Raw genomic sequence first — 21,679 nt, 5'->3', positions numbered from 1 at the left:
TTTTGTTGAAGAAAACCCCTAGGGTAAATAGCCACAACTACTCACTAAATTTAAAAACTGTTAATGAGTTTCTCAAAACAATGTTGAGGTTGTTAACTGGTATACTATATAACATGACTGTTTTCCAAGGATGTCTTTGGGCAGTACCATGTCTGTGCTAGCAAACAACTGAGACGTAACGAAGAGTATGGAGATATGAATGAATTAGTGCTGTATACTTTCTGAGTGCCAAACATATATCAGTGCACAAGCAGGTGAGGTGGACAGCAGGCAGGCATTAGTGACAAGTGAAGATATGTAGAATTTGATTCTCAGCAAATCAAAAGACGTCAACCATGGGCACTGAATAGTACCAATAAGGTGGCTAGAGAGGGTTAGAGGTGTACTATGTGCTTCGGTAACATTCTATATCTCTTTAATCTTGGGACTAATCAAATGTTTGAATAGTTTGTTTCCTGTAACACTTACAGAGTTATAAGATCTATGAGGACAGGGACAGGGACAGTGCCCATCTCTGTCTGTTCCACAGATGGTATGTAACAGATGTTTTTAAAAAATAGGTGAGTGAATGAATGGGGGTGAGAATGAAGGCTCAGAGGCAGTAGGGGAAGTGGGCCCCAGAGAATGGTGCCAAGGTCCAGTGGGGTGACTGGGATCAGCTCAGGTCTGATGCTGGCCACTCCCACGCTGCTCCTTTCTTTCTAATCTGTTCTCATTCTCCTTGGGAAGGATTGAGGTCTCTGGAAAACAGCCAAACAACTGTTATGGGAACAGCAAGCCCAAATAAAGCTCAAGCATCAGGAGGATCTGAGAGCTGAAAGCAACTTCTGTTTGCCCTCCTTCAGCTGAAGGGGTGGGGAAGGGCTCCCAAAGCCATAACCCCTTGTAGGGGATTTAGAAGGCATAAAAAGGTCCCTGGCTGAGAACTTGTTTCTTCATTCTGCATTTGGTGCCAGAACTCTGGATCCTGAACTGGAAGAAAATGTCTATCCAGTAAGTATCTCTGAGAGGCTTTAAAAAAATATCTTAGTGCATTCATGATAAATGTGCTATTTCAAGGGCTCCTGAAGATAAGGCATTGATTAATAACCTGTTTAGGAAAGACCCTTAAATTTTGGTGGGGAAATTTTTTCCTGCTCATGTATTAAAGCAACTATCTAGAATTCAGGTTCAAAGTATGGGGGGTTTGTGTGACTTAGCCCGGGCTTTGGAAGGAGTCTTCAGTATGAGGATTTCAAACAGACTTGAGTTCTACTTCTTGCCCAGTCATTTCCCAGCTGTGTGACTTTGGACAAATTACCTAACTTTTTAAGTCTAGCTTTTCCCATATATAGAAAGGTGTTACAAAAGCTTTTACCTCGTTATGTTAATGTGAAATTTAAATGAGCTAGTACCATGCAAACTTCTTTTTTTATGGTATGTAGGACATAATAATTGTTTAGTAAAAGATAATTATTGTAACTGAGTCTGGTCAGAGATCCCACTCTTTGAAGTTATAAAATGAAACTGAAGAGAGGTAGTAGAAAATAAACAAAAATATAGAACCTGAATTTCCTGGTCTGACTATGATGAAAAAGTACTGTAAGTCTTGGAGACTGGTAGAGAAATGAGATGATGGGGAAAACATTATGGTATAATATGAGCGAATAATGAAGGATGAGGTACCTGACCCGAAAAGCTTTCATCTCTCAACCCCTGGGAAAAGATGAATGAGTCTCTCCTTGAGGCAAGAAAATAAATGATGCAATGAACTGAGCATGTTGATAGGGTGGGAGAATACTGTGGAAAAGCCCTTGTTTAGTAACAAATTTCAGGCAGTGAAGTGATAGCAGTAGGATTGATTGATTTGTCTTCCGAAGTATGGAAAAACTGCAGAGTATAGGATTAAGTCCACTGTGACCATTGACATTAAAAGACAGGTCATTCCTCTTGACATCAGAGCAGTGATCTGGGACCCCCTTCCAAACCTGAGTCCTTTTCCCCAACCCCCAACCCCACATGCTCCCCACCCTTCTCCTGGCAAGAGTGAACAGGCTTTGAGCCAGCCCTAGCGTGCCTTTTCTCCTGTGCCTCTATCTCTGCAGATTTTGAGCATCAACATGGGCTTCTTCTTTATTCTTCCACCATTTCAGGGTCGAGCATCCTGCTGGTGGTTACAAGAAACTGTTTGAAACTGTGGAGGAACTGTCCTCGCCGCTCACAGCCCATGTAACAGGTTGGTCTGGCCCACCTTGAAGCTATCCTCTTTTCTGCCCAAGTCTCTCTTCTCAGGCTTCCTATTCCTTGCATTGCTCAATGCAGACTCCCCATGTGGGTCACAGGGAGAGAAATCAGGTGATTTTGGCTTCTTATAGCAATAACTCATTTTCTTTCATTTGCCTTTATTTCTCTAATGTAGAAAAATGCTGCCCAATTGGAATTCCCTAAGGATCAGAATTACACCTTTATCATCTTCAAACTGTCAGTGCCTAGTTCAGTTCCTGACTTGTAGTAAATGTCCTATAAATGTCTGTTCCATTGGTGTCAAAATAAATGAAGGCCCAGTGACAAGCACCTGGGAATATTAAAGGGTGGTGGGTTTCATGCCCATTATATTGGAGGAGTGTTGGTTTTGGGGGGAGGCAGATGAAGATGCTAACCTAGCTCTGTCATTTCACTGTCTATGAATAATCTAAGTTACTTATAAGTTCTGAGCCTCAATTCCCTTACCTACCAAAACCCAAAATTTACCTCATGGGATGTAGTGAAAATTAAATGAACTAATGTAAATAGAACGACTCACCCAATATCCAAGACAAAAAGATCAATAGACAGTAATTATTACTCTCATTATCATTATTAGCTATAGAAATAATCCATTTGCTTAAAAAAATTCACTGGTAAGAATCAACAAAACACTGTCAAGCACTGTCCTTCTCAAAGGATAAACCTACCTGGGTTTTTAGGGACAAACCTAACTGTCAAAGCTGAGAGGCCTTAAGGACTATCTTGGGTATCCCACATTTTGCAGATGAGGAAACTGAGGTCCAGAGATGACATGTGAGCTGATCCTAGCCTGGAAGTCAGCTCCCTGACATACAAACTTGTGGACTTCCAGCTACAGCAGATTGACTTTCATCCAGCCAGTAGCTCACACTCGCAGAGGGGCGTAATTCTAGATTTTAAAGAGCCAGGATTCCTGTTTTTCATTTACATGGCTTTTTCTACAGACACATCTTTTTAAAATATCTTTATTCCTGCTCTTAATCCATCCTTCTACTTCTCACTCCACTGACATATATCAAGAAATTTGAAAATCTTCTTCAAAAAATTGAAATGACAAAAGGCAAATGGATTGGTGTCCAGGGAAATCTATTTTGTGGAGCGTCCCAGTCCTCTCAAGATGCTTCTCCCTCACTCCTTCCAGCCCTTTATCCACACTCTGGGACATTGCCACATTTCCCATGTGTGGTCTCCTAGTGAAGGAGAGTCAAGTCAGCAGACATTTTCTAAGGGCTGTCCAGCACCAGGACTAGGAATGAAAATCACTGCCAGCTCTATGAAAAAGAAGTTGCCCAATCAGGCTGCTAATATATTCTGCTTTACCAAGGACAAGTCCAGCCCAAGGTAAGCATAAGAAGCAATGTTCTGTCTCCCCTTCATCACAGGCAGGATCCCCCTCTGGCTCACTGGCAGTCTCCTTCGATGTGGGCCGGGACTCTTTGAAGTTGGATCTGAGCCATTTTACCACCTGTTTGATGGGCAGGCCCTCCTGCACAAGTTTGACTTTAAAGAAGGACACGTCACATACCACAGAAGGTAAAGCAGCACTTGATGTCACTTCTCCTCCCCAGAGTAGGGCCTAGGTCAGCTCTTCCTCCCATGTGAGTTTCAACCTCTGAACCCAGGAGGCAACCTATATACGCACTTTCTTCCTGGGCCAGTGTGTCTGCATGGACACGTGGGAACACTATCATGGAATAAAGGAGAAGCTAAAGACTAAGGCTTTGGGGCCCAACATGCTTGGCTTTAAATCCTGTATTCAACAGACATGACTTGCCTAGAAGGGTAACTTTTGTCAAGACAGTGACCTCCAATTCTTGGTTTTATAATTAGCAAAATGAAAATCATAGAATCTAGCTCATATGTTCATTACAAGCATTAAAAGAGAGCACAATGTCTAGCACACACAAAGCGCTTAGTAATAATAGCTTTTGTGATGCTTGTCATTATTCTTATTAAATCATTGGCCATCTTGATTCCTTTTTCTTTTCATAAAATTGGAAAGACCACTGAGAAAGGAGGTGGGGGACCACCACAAAGTAGGCAAGGACAAAGCATGTCATAATGATATCAGAAAGAGAAGTTTTCTGAAAACAAGAGATTATTGCTAAAAACCTTGAAATCCTAAATCATCATTACAGAAAACCCCGTGAACGAAGTATTAACAACTACTTTGCCTTGTCCTTTAATGTTCAAGCCTATTGGTGGCTTTGTTGATCACCAGAGATTTCAGGCATTTTGTAAAGACCTGTAAAGAAAGAGTGAAAGGGGACTGGAACCAGGACAACTTGCATGGTAATAGAAGTGAAACATATGATGTCAAAGAGAATTGCAGCCATGAAAGCTTAGGGTGGAGTTCAGATAGAGGTTCCTATACCTTCAACAGACCAGGGTACTCTTTCTTCCCAATGGAAGTGCACAATCAGATTTTAATTGGCTCTCCACATGAGAAATCCTGGGCAAGGTATGCTATCTACTCTGAGATATGGTTTAGCAAACCTGTCTGGGCAAGAGATGAAATTCAAGAATATTTACTTTTTAAAAGAAAATAAATGTTAAAATTAAAGAAAAACATAAAAGGAACAGAAAGAGATTGAGAGGAATATAATTCAGCACACCATGTCTGGAATTTCCCCAGTGTTTAGGTTGATTGGTTATAGCTTACGGAGGTGGAGGTCCTATGTGAAATACCCACAGGGCTGCATGGTATAATATAGAAAGTTCGTGTTGTCCAGCTCTGGCCAGCTAGGATTCTAACCCAGCCTGGCCACATATGCCAACCACTTAACTCCTCTGAACCTCGATTTCCTCATCTGTGAGGTTTACAGGAAAGAAAGTTAAACTCATGGGACATTGTATCTGCCCTGCTTGCTTACCCCAAGTGGGCTAATAAAACTCTTTATTCTTCATGTTGTGCATTTATGATTCTGACTTGATGAGGACACTAGAATAAGCATTCTAAGCTCCACACGGACCGCACAGATTGCTCTTTTCTATATCCTTCCTTATGTTTCACTTCCTTCAGGTTCATCCGCACCGATGCTTACGTACGGGCAATGACTGAGAAAAGGATCGTCATAACAGAATTTGGCACCTGTGCTTTCCCAGATCCCTGCAAGAATATATTTTCCAGGTTACTGAACCCAAACTGCATGTTACTCAAGACATTTTACATTAGCCCTTTTTCTCCCATGGTTTGAAAATTACTGGACTGAAAAATTCATTTGCTTCTACAGGTTTTTTTCTTACTTTCGAGGAGTGGAGGTTACCGACAACGCCCTTGTTAATGTCTATCCAGTGGGGGAAGATTACTACGCCTGCACAGAGACCAACTTTATTACAAAGATTAATCCAGAGACCTTAGAGACAATTAAGCAGGTGAGACACAGTGCTAGGCGATGTTCAGGAATTTAGAATTTGGAACTTAAAATTAATTCAACATAAATTCTTCAGGCTATGAATATAAAATTCTGACTTGATGAGGACACACAGAATGACCACTCAAAGCTCCAAATGGATTGCAGTGATTGCCTCTGTCTATGACGCTTTCCTGAAATTGGTGCAATTTGGTGGAAATAATATGAGAGCCAGATTAAGTTTCAAATGCTAGCTTTGTCAACAATGACTAGATATTTGGCATAGGACAAACATTGTTTCTTCATCTATAAAATTTTAAACATATGGATTGGAGAAAGCTCATATAAAATGCCTAACATATTCATTCATTCATGGCACAAATATTTATTGAGGGCTTCCATATTCAGAATTTATACTAGACGCAAGGGATAGATCAATGAGTAAGATAACATGGTCCCTGCCTTTCATAGGTTTTATAAACTAGCATGAACCTGGTAAACACTGAGTGCACAAAAAATTATATGTACTGATATTGAAAAACATGCTATTTTTGGTTCTAGGCAAGTATGTTGCACTAATTTGCCCTTTCTTATAGACACTTCTTATTAGAAATAAAGCTATATCTTGAATGAAATAGCATAGAACAAAATTTCAATAATATTAGGAAGTGACAGATTTTACTGAGAACTTAGGGAATCTCCATGCAGCAGCCCTTAGAACAGATACTCATTTTAAACCAATATTTACTAAGACACACCTATTTATAAGGCATTGTTTTGTCTTTGGGTGATTTAATGTCTATATGAGAAATTAAATATATAACAGTAATAGGAAAAGAAATATGATGAGTCCTTTAAGAAGGAACATCCTTTGAGAAAGCACAAGTGTGAAAGGAATTGCTTTGGAAGTAGCTGGCAGTGCAAGGTGGGACAGGTCAAAGAAGGTTTAAAAGGAAAGCCTTTGGGCTGGAAGCTGAAGGAGAGGTATGACTTCGGTGAATTTAGAGAAAGGATATGCTTGATGAAAGGGGTAAGGTGATAAACGGCATAGAGGTAGAAGGCGTTCGTGAAAACTGGGGAATAATCTCTTTTGACTAGACTTGCAGAATTTCTCAGTGAGGGTACTACTGTGGCATTAGGCAGGGGTGACTCATCATCATAGGGACATCTCACACATGGCAGAGGTTTGGCATCCCTGGCTTCATCCACTAAACACCAGTCATGTTTTCAATCATTATGCAAACCCAAAATGCTCCTGATATTTCCATATCTTCCCTTAGGGGGCAATAACATTCCCAGTTGAGAACTAGTCACTTACAGTAGGTAATGTCAAGGGGAATAGTGAGACCCAGGGTAGGCGGAAAATAAAAGCTTGAAAAATTGACTAAACATTTGGAATATGTTGTTTAGCTAATAGGAAACTATTGGAAGTTTTTGCTCAAAGAAGTTAGATGAGTAGAGGTATACTTTAAGATGTTTATTTGGGAGACCCTGTGTGAGCTGTATGGGAAGGCAAAAGAGATACAGTATAGCTAGGAGACCAGTAGATGAAACTGAAGACCAGAATCACAAATGCAATACTGGTAGAAATAGAAGAAAAAAAATCTCAACATTGAGTCTCAATAGCACAAACTGATCTATGATTGTCTGCAGACTATTTACTAAGTCTTAGCAGATACTCCACATAGCTCTTCGTTGTTTATCTGTATGTGTGTGTAACCATGTACAAGTGTGTGTGCAGCTCATTTACAGAAGACCTGAAGCTGAGTTTCTAAGTCATTCATTTAACTTTGATAGGGAATCTGTACTACAATTACATGGTATTTTAATTAGAAATATAGAAGCTATGGTATGGCTCCAGAATAGACTTTATTAGGAGTCAGGTTTCATTGTTACTAGCACTGTACCCTGACTTGATATAAAAATGTAATTTTAAAAATGTGAAAGTTTCAATTGTTTACTATAATTAACCAGTGCCTTTGCCTCCAGACTGATTCTCTTAAATACAATTTATTCAAGGCAGCAGTAGAAATTTTTAAAAATATAAATGTAAAATATTTATCTAGGAAATCCATAACTTCCCAAATAAAGTCCAAGCGAAGGTCTTTGTGGTTGGTCCACTCTAATTTGTACCTTTCATGGCAACCAGGCTAACTGACTTCATGTGTGCTCTTCATGGCAGCCAGGACAACCGACTAGTAATCCCTAAACAGCACACATTATTTCACAAGTCTATGCATTTACATTAGGATTCCCACTCCCCGGAACACACTGTCTTCCTACTCTGCTTGGCTAACTCTACTTATCTTTTAAATATTAGTTGGAGTTGTGTTTCTCAGAAAGAAATCTGCCTAATTCCTCAGTCTGGGCTAGATGGCATTTCTCTACGACACCATTGCACACTTACAGTGCTTTATTCCAGCTTACTGGTTTAATGCAGTGCTATCCAATAGAACTTTCTGCAATAATGGAAATGCACTATAACTGCACCATCCTGGTGTTATTAAGCACTTGAAGTGTGGCTAATCTGACTGAGGAATTGAATTTGAAGTTCTATCTAAAAATTAGTGGTCGCTATATTGGACAGAACGGTCTAGATTGAAGTTCTTGAAAGCAAGGATCTTCTCTTTCCTGCACCCTGTTACAGTGCTCGGCACACAGTGAAAACTCAGAGTATTTGATAAATCATTGATTGAATAAATGAATATCTTGCCTATTATTTAAATAAGGGTGCTAAAATGTCCTATGCTTTAAAAAAATCCCCCTAATTAAACTGAAAGAATTTTGGTTGGATAAATATATATTCCATTAATTATTCATTCAATAAATCTTTATCAAGTAGGTCCCAGGTAGAAATCTAGTGCTGATTTGCCAACATTTTACTCTTTATCCTTAAACAAGACACTTGACCTCTCTGGGACCTCAATTTATCCTTCTGCAAACTGAGAGATTTGTGTTACATGTATAGCTCTAAACTTCTTATGAGACATAAAATTGAATTAAATACTGAATGCTCTTGCCAGAAACGTTTAAATTTAATTCAAAGAGATCCATGGTTCTCCTGAAGTCTACTTAGATTAAGAATTTCTTTACTAGATGAAGCTTGAGGCCGCTTGCAGTTTCAAACTCATACAGTACTGTGTGCAAGACACATAGTTGATATTTACATAATAACATGTAAAATTGCCATTTTTGTAAATCAACAATTATTGAATATTGGCAATTTTATACAATTACATCTAATACATTAAGAAGAGTATAAAGAAGTCTGAGGACTCAAACTTATGATTTGAAGTCAACATGCATATTCTAAAACAAAAGTAAGTAACCAGAGTACTGTATGGTATACATCAAGGAAAGAGATGTCACAGGTAACTCCGGATTCAGACACATGAGGGGGCAGTATGTTCTGCACGAAGGTGGGAACTCGAGGCAAAAGAGGGTCAAATCCAGAGATGGGAAGAAAGAGAAAGTGCACTTAGGGTGAGAGTTCAAGGGGTAGTGGTGGCCTCAGACCTAGGGACAAAGGATAATGTAATCATCCTTTTCTCAATGGGAGGACATTCACTTTACTTCTGTAGGTTGATCTTTGCAACTATGTCTCCGTCAATGGAGCCACTGCTCACCCCCACATTGAAAATGATGGAACCGTTTACAACATTGGTAATTGCTTTGGAAAGAATTTTTCAATTGCCTACAACATTGTAAAGATCCCTCCACTGCAAGCAGGTGAGTTTACCAATTTGTCCTCTTCTGAAAACAAGTATCTGTATTGTGAGAAAGTTACTGTATTGTGAGAAAGATCGGAATATCAGAATAGCATTAGGTGGATAGTTAAATTACTCTCAGACTTTAGAAGTATTGCCCTCACCCCTACCCTATAAGGAGCCTAGTGTCCAAGGGCACCACATCAAGGAATGACAAGCTGAAAATATAGAAAGCAAGTGTCCAAATTCTATTCTAGAATGTTAAAAATGTAGTATAATATAAATACATGGATTTGATCATATACAATTTGGATTCAAACCCAGCAAACATTGATTGAGCACTTATTCATGTGCTGGGCAAAATTAAATTAAATAAGCATATCTGTGTGCATAATAGCATACATACATATATGAGTGTACTAAATATGTTATGCTTAATTCCCAAAACTACAAACAAAACTATTAACTCATAGAAATACTATTGAAAGCTACAGCAAAACTACAGCAAAAAGGAGTGTACCCCAGAATTCTCCATTCAGTCTCTATTTATTGCCAGATTCATTGTTAACCACCTTGACGATAGAATTATCTGAATGTCTACAGATTTTTATTAGTATTATTTAGTACAATTCTCCAAGTGTAGTCCTTGGACCAAGACCATCACCTAGGAAACTGTTAGAAATCCAAACCTTGAGCCCCGTCCTGGGCAGACTGAATGAGAAATTTTGAGAGTGGAGCCTGCAATCAGTATTTTAAGAAGCTCTTTATGTGATTCTGATGCACACTAATGTTTGAAGACCATTCATTTATTAGTAAGTAAATTTTAACATGCATAAGAATTACTGTACAGGGCTATTGACACAAACCCATCTAAACTATAACCTTCGGGCAGCATAAGCTGTTGCAAAAGGCATTTTGACCATTCTGAGGTTTTTCCCTACTCCCCTGACTTAAAACCCACCTCCAGCTATTGCAAGATGTGAATCCATTATACTCTGCTTGCCACAGCCCAATTTGAGTGCACATTTCCAAATCTGCTGCTATTTGGATTTTCCTGGGTGATTTTGCAGCTTCACATGAAATTTCACTAAGAAGAGCCAATGATGGAGAATATGAAAATAACCACTCTAAAAGAAAAAAATCAAAATGTGTTTCTTTGCCTGTATAAGCTGTTCTAAATGCTTTGTATTTTTTTTAAAAAAAAAAAAAAGGCTGTTCCAAAGCCTTTTAAAACCACTTTATTTCAGACAAGGAAGATCCAATAAGCAAGTCAGAGATCGTTGTACAATTCCCCTGCAGTGACCGATTCAAGCCATCTTACGTTCATAGGTAACTTGAAGGCCTGCTATGAATCTTCAGGAAAACTCAAGTTTAAAGATTTGCTTTGCCTACCTTTGATATCAATCCTGATCACAATATTTTTTTGCAGAAAACTAAATTTAAACATAATTAATTTCATGTAGGCACTGTTGATTTGTAACTAAGCATACCGCATATATACAAATTTGTTTGCGGCTTGAGAATCAGCTCTTTTATTCACAAGCCCGTTTGTGTTTCTGAACAGTTTTGGTCTGACTCCCAACTACATAGTTTTTGTGGAGACACCAGTCAAAATTAACCTGTTCAAGTTCCTTTCTTCATGGAGTCTTTGGGGAGCCAACTACATGGATTGTTTTGAGTCCAATGAAACCATGGGGGTAAGTCTTAGATGTATTTGTCAAGTTTGTGATTCTGAAGAAGGTGTGTTTAATAATGTACAATTGTTTCCTTTTGAAATGCATCAAAATATTTTTCTCATTTTTCAAGGTTTGGCTTCATATTGCTGACAAAAAAAGGAAAAAGTACCTCAATAATAAATATAGGACTTCTCCCTTCAACCTCTTCCATCACATCAACACCTATGAAGACAATGGGTTTCTGATTGTGGATCTTTGCTGCTGGAAAGGGTAAGAAAGGACACTGGACAAATGCTGCATCTCTCATTGTTCCCGGAAATTAAGAGGCTTTTACAGAGATGCTACTCTCAATCTGAATCACATCTAAAATAGCCAGGGTTCCAAGACAGTCAAAAAATGTAATTGAAAAAGCAGTAGGGAGTTTAGGTAATCTGAACATCAAAACTATGGTTAATGATTGAAAACTAATCAGGTCCACAAACCCCACCTGAAAACAAAAGGTCTATAACCTGAGAAGTGAACTTAAACTTGACAAAATCACTCGGGAACCTTGAAACCCACCCACTCTGGGAAGGAAGAAAAAGGCATGCATTTTTCAGACTAGCCAAGGTCACTGAAAAGACAACAGCCCCTAAAGATACACACAAAATGGTGACAGGAGGCAGAATAGATAGAATCTCAAGGCTGCTGTTACTTAAGTCCATTAAGCAGGTGTCTTGATTTTCACCCAGTGTGGGCAGGAGGAAAGGGCGCTAAGATACCTGGCTCAGTAGCAGTTTCTGGGTTGTGGAACAAAGAACAGGCAGGCACTTGCGCTTTAAAAGGCATGAATCATCTCTCTAAAATTATTTGTGATTGCCTGTGCTCATGTTTGACTTTGTATTTTTGCAGATTTGAGTTTGTTTATAATTACCTATATTTAGCCAATTTACGTGAGAACTGGGAAGAGGTGAAAAAAAATGCCAGAAAGGCTCCTCAACCTGAAGTTAGGAGATATGTACTTCCTTTGAATATTGACAAGGTAACCTGCTTCTCCATAGATTTCAGATTTAACCAGGACGTTTCATCTCTCTCAGGAATGGTCTTCCTGCCTCATGTTTATACATAAAGTCTTGAAATGTGAGAGCTAGAAGGAGCTTTAAAAATAAACCAATTAAACTTTCTTCATTTTACAAGTGACACGAAAGCTCAGAGGAGTAATGTGACTTAGCAAAAGCAACTGCAGCAGAGACAGGATAAGAACCAGGTTTTTTGATTCTAAATCTGCTGTTCTTGTATTTACAAAATTGTCTTTAAAATATACTTTCTTGGTGAATAGTGCAGATCCACTGTTCCTGTCATACTTTACCAATAACATAAATACTTTAAATAATTTGAAGTTCTGGAGAGATGAAAACATAACCTTGTGGGGAAATCAGTTCATTATTTTGATTTTCTATAAATCTTCTGAAAAAAATCACTAGAGGTTAAAAATCATTACTAACAATAGACAGTCATCTCTTTATTTCTACTTTTTTTCTCCCTGTATTTAGAGACTGCTTTTTTAGAATAACCAGAGTAACATCTAGAATTTGTAGTGTGATGGAAACATCAGCCAAAATCAATAAAATATAATTCTCACATATAGATATGTGAATATATGCTTTCTTTTATATCTATTTGCTCCCTGGTTGCACAAAAGGGATTATTGAAACAGCTACATGGAATGTAAAACTTTGTGCCAAAGGCTTAGATGTGGTGTAGTAGAAAATAAACTCAATTTAGAACCAAACAACCACTGCTCTTAAGCAAGTTTGTAAGCTCTATGAAGAATGAGAAAGAAGGAGGAGGTTGAGGTTGAGTATTACAAATAGGCAAAAGGGCTTCTATAAAGGCAAGGAGGAGTTAAAAATGCAAGACTTCATCTAGAGATATAAAGTAGTTGCTGAGGTTGCTTTACTTAGGGGTGTAGGGGAGATGGGTATTGGGCAGAGAGACTGGAAAGATAGGTTGGAGCAATACTATGGTGGGTTTAATAACACTTTGAGTGTTAAATGAATAATAAGGAGTCATTCAAGCATTTTAAGTGTGTGTATTTTAAGGACATGATTAGATCTGTGGTTCAGAAATGTCACTCTGGCAGCATCACGGAGGACAGACTGGAAGGTGGGGAGTCTAGAGGAGAGGCTAGAAGGCCTATTACAGAATTAAAGCAATGAGGCAAATAAAAGGGAATAAACACCTGAGTTAAGAAAATGGGACTGAAAGATAAAGGTACAAAGGTGAGAGATATTTAGGCAGTCAAATCAACAGCAGCTGGTGTCTAATTACATATGAGGGATAAGGCAGGGGAAGGCGTTCAGGATGTCTTCAAGATTTCTACCCTGAGCAGTTGAGTGAATGATGGTATAATTCACTGAACTGATAACCTAGAAGTAAGAGGAACTAGCTAAAGAGAAAAAGAGTAAGTTTTACTTTACACATGTTACCGTGAAAATACCCTCTAGCCGTCTTAGCAAAGCATTCCATAGGTGGCTGCTCTACATGGATCCGGAGCTCCGAAGAAAGATCATGGAAAGAGATCAGTCTGGGTACCTTAAGGATTTTTGCTTTCCCCTTAGGAAGCACATCACTAACATGCAGTTGAGTGTTCCCAAAACACTTATCAAATGGATGAGTCAGTTAATTTCAGTAAACTCTTATTTTCTAACAATGCTAAAATCATCTTTAAATCAGGGAAATAAATGAGGATCACTTAACTTGAATATTATTTACATTTTGAAATAAAGAAAAAGGATTTTTCTAACTGTATGGTTATTATTACCTGAAGAAATATTACCCAATTATAGAATAGGGAACTGTAATAATGATAAAAAGTGTCTCACATCATCTCATCCATCTTCTCTTTCTTCCAATAGTTATTGAGTAGCCACTACAACAGGCATCATACCACTGGTTTCAGTAGATACACAAAGTAATACACTTGTAGTTCTTATGGAGCCCGTTACCTACTGTATCAGAGAGAAAGAAGGCGATTCAGGAATAGCCATGCATGTCAACACAGGAATAGTACTCTCAGGAGGGATCAGTTGATTTCTTAATAGCTAGGCAGATAACAGTGTAGTCATACTTGTTTGGGGAGATTCATGGAACACAGTTGTTTGCAAGGGGCAGTAATATGGCAGGTGGAGATGGGACTGAAGCAGAGTAATTGAAGACAGAAAGAACAGTTTGAGGAAAGACAGAGAAGTGGACAGGGAGAAATGCAGAGAGAATTGGCTGCTGTCATTGGTCGGAACATAGGCAAAAGTAGTAGAGTAAATGGGATAAAAAGTTATAAAAGTAGGTTGTAATCTTAGAAGACTTTAAAGACAGGCTAAGAAATTTGCAATTTATTGAACTGGTAATGGGGAAACAGTGAAGGTTTTTAAACAAAAGAAAAGCTGATGATTACTGGTATTGAAATGATGATAAAATATGTAAGAATAGAGAGAGAAGACTGCCAGCAGGGGAAAAAAATCATATTTTAGAATAGATTTTCCAAAAGAAACATTCAAAATTTGCTTATTTTTAGAATAAGGAATCTGAGAGCCAGAGAATACTGAGAAAGAAGATAGCCAAGCACATAGCTTCAGAAAATACTCATGTGCAGAAAATGGTAGAAACAAGAGAAGCCAGAAAAAGAAACAAGAGCCACCAGAAAGCCCTAGTTCCCGCTGAGAGAGTAATGTCACAAAGATGAGGGCAGGTGAGGGTTATACGGGGCCCATTGCTATAGACAAGTTGAAAGGAGGAAGACTAAAAGCCAAGCACTAGATGTAGCGATCTCTAAGGGAATAGAGTGAGACATGCAGAAGTCAGGTTTCAGGGCACTTAAGGTAAGCAGTTGAGTATGTGGAAGCAGATACTGAGTCTATACTCTTAAAAGTTGGGCAATGAAAGGAAGAATAGAAGGGCCGTAGGTCCCAGCTACTTGGAAGGCTGAGGTAAGAGGATTTCTTGAGCCCAGGAGTTCAAAGTTACAGTGAGCTACATGCCACTGCAGTCCAGCTTGGGCAACAGAACAAGACCCCATCTCAACAAAGAAACAAACAGAAAGCCTAATTTAACAAGAAAAATAAGCAAAATAGAACACAGTAAAAAAATTTAACTTGAAACCACATAAATAATATATTAAACATACATAGAAGCATTTGTACTTTTTACATGCATGTACATAAATATGCATACATGTGCACACACCTCGCTTCTCCCCAGCATTATCACTAAGTGCCTCGATTCCCTTATTTCACAAAATCTTGCAGAATCTTCTCTTCTATTGGCTCCCACCTCCCATGCTTTCCCTATTCTAAAAATCTTCCACTATTTGCTTTTAATTCATAGTCCACCGAAAGAAAAATATCCTGTCTTCTCTTCTTAGAAAGTTCCCTTTGTCTTCTTTCTTTAACCAAAATCTGGCTCTCTCTCCTAAGGACACTGGTCTCCCCAACAGCAATTTCCAGGGGAAGCAGTTTCTCCTCTGTACAAAGGTACAGCCCTTTCACCACTTGGCCTGGAGTTGGGGTAGATGGATGTCCTCCCTCTTTGCTGCTTTCAGACCACTATTCCCTCTATCCACCCTTAAAATTCCCCAGCCCAATGGTGTGTGTGTGTGTGTGTGTGTGTGTGTGTATGCACCCCTCATACCCTTAACTTTGCCAGTACTTAAGACTGTACTCCTTCCATAATCTCAGTTTCATGTATGACACACTCTGACTTTTTATCTTTCAACATCACTCGCCCTACTACAATTTCCACCAAGAATTTCGAATCCATTGAACACAATTCTTTCTCTCTCTCTCTCTCTCTCACTCCCTTGAGGATTTACCTTGTCTCCTCACTCAATTTAAACTTTATGGTCAATAACTGCAATCACTTTTTCATGTAGACCTTCATTTCTCCTGCCTCTTTCTTACTTTATCAAAGTCATTTGTCAAAACCACAACCCTACTTAAATTTAACTCTCCATTCCCTGCATGCTTATACCTCTGAGGCTGAGCTAAGTACAGACAACACACAATCATGTTAATTGGCCCAATTTTAGATGCACGACCACAAATCTTTCTGCTGCATTTCCCAGATTCACTTACTCTCTCACTTTGCTAGTTAAATATTCCACACCCTCCTCTCTTCAAACTTTTACCACCTCCCACTTCCCGCCTCCACACTCAGATGCAGCTGATGACTATGTTTCCTTTTTCTGAAACAAATGGAAGAAATCAGAAAGGAACCATAGACTTACCGCCACATCTACCCACCCACCAGCATCTGTACTCATATACTGAATTATCCGTCTTCCTATCCAGAGCTGATCTCTTTCATCCTTCTTCACCCCCTCAGGGAAAACACTCTCCCAATTCTCCCCATTTTTCCTAGATCGTCACTCTCCTATCATTTTTATCCAGCTCTTACAGAATCCTCTTTTAACATTTTTGCTTCAACCAGCTACCTCCTCATTCTTCATCTTGGTGAAGGGCCTTGGTTCCCCTGTCTTCCATTTGTACACTCGCTCATTGTTAAATATTCATGCTTTAATCATTTACATTTTCAGCTTTTTCTTAAACTTGACATTCTTATCTGCTAGGGCCAGCTCCACATCCACATTTGGATGCCCAATAGATGTCACAAATCTAATAAGACAAGCCCTGAGCTTCTCATCTTTCCCCACCAAAAATTTACTCCCCCTGTAGCAGCTCCTGGCTTTGTTGTGACATCAGTCTTTCATCATTCAGGTCAAACACCTTGGTGTTATGCTTGATGCTTCTCTTACTTTCATGCTTCTTCCTCTTCCCATATCCTATTCGACAGGAAATCTTGACTCTGCCTTTCACTTCTTCCACTTCTCACGGACTAAATGCCCCTGGCCTAGTGTTACCCATTGTTTTCTTTGAACTAGACGACTACAAGACAAACTGGTTTCCCTGATTCCACTCTTGCATCCTCCCTACTCACAAGGCTACCCTAAAAATAAATCATAGCATCTCACTCCTATGCTGAAAACCCTCCAATGGCTTCCCATCCCTCACTCACAGAGAAAGAGCAAGTCCTCATAATGACATACAAGGCTCTGTACAATCTGACTCACGACCTCTCCACCCTCCTTTCTCCTTCTCTCCCCTGGCTCAGTCGATAGGATCTACACTGGACTCCTTGATGCTCCTCAAGCACACTTAGCATCCTCCTCCCTCAGCCTCTGAACAATTTATTCTCTCAGCTTGAATGCTCTTCCCCAGATGTCTACATTGCTAATTCTCTCATCTTCTAGGAGATGTGTCTCCACTACCACCTGTTCAAAGAGACCTGCCCTAACCGTCTACCCAAATTTTAACCCACTTACCTGTCACATTTCTGATCTTCTTTCCTCTGCTATGTTTTTTCTCCCCACATTTGTGGCATGTTATGAAATTTATTAATTACATTTATTACATATCTCCTTGAACTAGAATGCAGACTTCATGAGGACAGGGACTTTACTCTTCAAAATATCTTGAATGCCAAGAATGGAGTCTAGAACAAAACATAAAATCAAGTATTTGATGAAATTATTAATAGGTAGATATGTGCTTAGAAAAATCTCATCCATTATTTTCATAAAATAATCAGAAAAATCATGTGTGTGTGACAAGAGGTCTTAGGAAACAAATGGCTCAGTGGGGTTTGTTTTCTTTTTTCAAAATAACTGTTAAGGATTTTTTTTTCTTGAGACGGAGTTTTGCTCTTGTTACCCAGGCTGGAGTGCAATGGCGCGATCTCAGCTCACTGCAACCTCCGCCTTCTGGGTTCAAGCAATTCTCCTGCCTCAGCCTCCTGAGTAGCTGGGATTACAGGCGTGTGCCACCATGCCCAGCTAATTTTTTGTATTTTTAGTAGAGACAGGGATTCACCATGTTAACCAGGATGGTCTCGACCTATTGACCTTGTGATCCACCTGCCTCAGCCTCCCAAAGTGCTGAGATGAGAGGCGTGAGCCACGAAGCCCTGCCAGGATTTTTTTTTCAAGCAAACTCAAAACATATATTAAGTGGGAAAGAGATATACACATTCTTTTACCCCTCAGGCAGTTGAAATCTTTGTTGTTCTGCCGAAAAACGTTAATTATTATTATTATTGGTTTTGAGATTTTTGTTTGGTTTTTGTTTTTTTTGTTTTGCAGAGGTCCTCTTTGGAGCTCTAAATTTTCTCCAAGGATGGTCTCATTTTACAGAAGAGAAAACTGATGGCCTAAGAGGTTATGTGACTTTCCCAGTGATACATAGCCAGCGACTGACACAGGCACAGATAGCTTGTCCCGTCACATCCCAGGGTCCCTTACCTATAGCTTCCTGCACCGTTCCATCCTGCATGTTGGCCTAAAAAAGAACCCAGGAGCCAAGACTTAGGACGTCTGCATTTCTGGCTGTTTGAATTCTTTCCTGCTTACTGAGATTTCTGTTATCTTCTCTCCTAGGCTGACACAGGCAAGAATTTAATCACGCTCCCCAATACAACTGCCACTGCAATTCTGTGCAGTGACGAGACGATCTGGCTGGAGCCTGAGGTTCTCTTTTCAGGGCCTCGCCAAGGTGAGATGATCTAGAGAAAACGTCACATGGGGTGAAAAAATGTTTTATTCAACGAGATTAACAGAGTTTTCCTAAGCATGTGCTCTATTTTGTAGCATTTGAGTTTCCTCAAATCAATTACCAGAAGTATTGTGGGAAACCTTACACATATGCATATGGACTTGGCTTGAATCACTTTGTTCCAGATAGGGTAATTAATCCTTCTTTCTAATATTACAACAGTGCTTTGAGTATATGCTAGTTAAGTAAAGCATAGTGACTGATTGCCTGATTGATTTTTCTTTCTTACAAGCAGCTCTGTAAGCTGAATGTCAAAACTAAAGAAACTTGGGTTTGGCAAGAGCCTGATTCATACCCATCAGAACCCATCTTTGTTTCTCACCCAGATGCCTTGGAAGAAGATGATGGTAATGAAAGCAATTGATGTGTTTGAACACTACTTACTGCAGTTTTATATGTTAGTTCATTAGGAAAGAAGTAAGGTTGATTATTCCATAATACTAAAAAATGATTTTTAATACTATAAATAGAACAGCACTGAAGAATTAAACTTGTTTGAAAAGAATTTTCATCTTGTGGTCAGGCCTTATTGATTACCAGTAGAAAAAAATGTGAAAGCACCATTTGGCGTCTGGTGGAGCATCAATGTCTGCTCTAGATGAGGGAGACAAGGAAGAAAAAAAAATGGCAACATGAATTTTAGGTTTTTGCTTTTCCAAACCAAGATATACTTCTAAAAAATAATAGTTCTAAGAAGGGAAGCTAAGTATTATAGCAGATACAAGACAATAAGAAGGCAGCTCTGTGACTAGTTTTCATTTGTTCTTTCTGTAAGCTAGGGCTAGAAAAAAGATTCAGAGCCACAGCAAGCAACTCAAATTCAGCAACTGAAATTTACAAAGCATCAGTGTTAGTTAACTATTTCTCAGCTGGGACAGGGAGGTAGATTACACTCTATGGGATTAAAATATGGAAAACTGCAGAGAAAGGAGAAAAAGAATTGTGGAGCCATTTCACACTAAATGATTTTACATATCCAGTCAAAAGTGTAAAAGATTTGTTATTTTGTTTGAAGGAAGTCGGGTTTGGTTTAGATCTTAGAAACCACACATGTAATATATCTTATTGTTTTCAAAGACTTTTATACACACTTTTTATTTGATTATCACAGTTTTTACAGTATGTACAGCAGGTGCTATATTTTTATGTTACAGATAAGAACGGATAGGTTTATTCAGTAAGTATTTAATGAGCACCTACTATGCTGTAGTCATTGTCATAGGATATTAAGATATAGCAGTGAGCAAGACAGACATGACACTCCCTTCTTGGGCCTTACAATCTAAATAAAGAGTTTAAAAGACCTCTTCAGGCGGTAGAAAGAAGTCAGGTCAGGCCGGGCGCGGTGGCTCAAGCCTGTAATCCCAGCACTTTGGGAGGCCAAGGCGGGTGGATCACGAGGTCAAGAGATCGAGACCATCCTGGTCAACATGGTCAAACCCCGCCTCTACTAAAAAATACTAAAAATCAACTGGGCATGGTGGCATGTGCCTGTAATCCCAGCTACTCAGGAGGCTGAGGCAAGAGAATTGCCTGAACCCAGGAGGCGGAGGTTGCGGTGAGCCGAGATCGCGCCATTGCACTCCAGCCTGGGTAACAAGCGAAACTCCGTCTCAAAAAAAAAAAAAAAAAAAAAAGAAGTCAGGTCATATGGTTTCCAATATTTGTCAATGTAATACCTCCTATATTATTTCAATGACATTTAATCTATAGCTTGGGCTTTCTAATAATCAATATTTTCTTATTTACTTCTGATTAACAGGTGTAGTTCTGAGTGTGGTGGTGAGCCCAGGGGCAGGACAAAAGCCTGCTTATCTCCTGATTCTGAATGCCAAGGATTTAAGTGAAGTTGCCCGGGCTGAAGTGGAGATTAACATCCCTGTCACCTTTCACGGACTATTCAAAAAATCTTGAGTGTACTCTAGCAAGATTTGTTTCTGGTAGCAAAACCATGAAAATTAGCTTCAGGTCTGCAATCAAGTTCTCTTCTGTTTTAGCCTGCTATATGTCATGGTGTTAACACAGATGCACACAATTTTGCAATGTTTTACAGAAAGCACTGAGTTGAGCAAGCAATTCCTTTATAAAAAAATAAGTACATATTTAGATAATCGTACTTCCTCTGTGAGACAGGCCATAACTGAAAAACTCTTAAATATTTAGCAATCAAATAGGAAATGAATGCGAACTTATTAAACTGCTTTTTATTCCCATTATAAGAGCATATTTTAGGTACCTGTCTGCTCCAATTATATTATTAACATTTAAAAACCAAAGTCCTCTACATTTGATTTATATTATATGTGGCTTTGCTGAGTCAAGGCAGTATCATGCAATAAGGCTTAATTACTAAATGTCAAACCAAACTTCTTCTCAAGCCAGGGACTATCATCTAAGAGTAATTACAGTAATTATTTTGCATATATGTAACTGCTCAAACATTTTGAAGCTCATGAATATTAACCTTTCCACTTATTACAAGCAATTATTATTTCTGATTTTATAATAAGATTGGTGTCTAATCAATTTAGGCCTCTCAACCAAATAACATCTTAGAGATTAAGTTCTATATTAAAAGCTTATGTAACATAAAAGCAAGTACATATAGTAGTGACTATATTTAAAAAATAACAGGAAATACTTACAAATGTAATATTTACTTAAAATCAGATTGTGAGATAATTTGGGGGGATTCTACTTTATTGCCTCTTTTTGGTTTAAATATATTTAAGCATTGTGCAATCACTTGGGGGAAAAATATTAAATTATTAACATTCAGGTATTAATACATTTTAAGTACTTTTTTTAAAAATTCCTTTTGTTCTAGAGATTATTTAAAATAAATATTGACACAAGTAATGTTCTATATCTTATTTTTAATATCTGTTTTATGCTCAAAAGCATTACATATCATGATAGCTAAGTTGATCAGCATGGTGTTTGATTAGGTAAGAATAGCTTGAAGAAACGACTGATCAGGGTACCTGATTTATCCATTTGATCTTTATTTGGATAAGATGCAACTTCATTTTTTAAGT

General features: G+C 38.6%; 1 protein-coding gene across 1 annotated transcript; it reads left to right on the top strand.

Annotated features, from left to right (window-relative positions):
* The first annotated feature begins 932 nt into the window (after positions 1-932).
* Positions 933-21,452, top strand: RPE65 (retinoid isomerohydrolase RPE65). The gene is made up of 14 exons (XM_003921428.4): positions 933-993; positions 2,133-2,215; positions 3,648-3,798; positions 5,288-5,395; positions 5,499-5,640; positions 9,200-9,347; positions 10,573-10,654; positions 10,890-11,022; positions 11,132-11,271; positions 11,893-12,022; positions 18,467-18,581; positions 18,677-18,771; positions 18,877-18,988; positions 20,404-21,452. Exons 1-14 carry the CDS (start codon positions 983-985, stop codon positions 20,553-20,555), a joined length of 1,602 nt encoding a protein of 533 aa, XP_003921477.1. The 5' UTR covers positions 933-982; the 3' UTR covers positions 20,556-21,452.
* Positions 21,453-21,679: the final 227 nt, after the last annotated feature.

This window comes from Saimiri boliviensis, chromosome 11 (assembly GCF_048565385.1).
Source record: "Saimiri boliviensis isolate mSaiBol1 chromosome 11, mSaiBol1.pri, whole genome shotgun sequence".
In the NCBI taxonomy this organism is placed as follows: domain Eukaryota; kingdom Metazoa; phylum Chordata; class Mammalia; order Primates; family Cebidae; genus Saimiri; species Saimiri boliviensis.
Note: the sequence above shows the minus strand (reverse complement) of the source record. Positions and strands in the feature narration are given on the sequence as shown.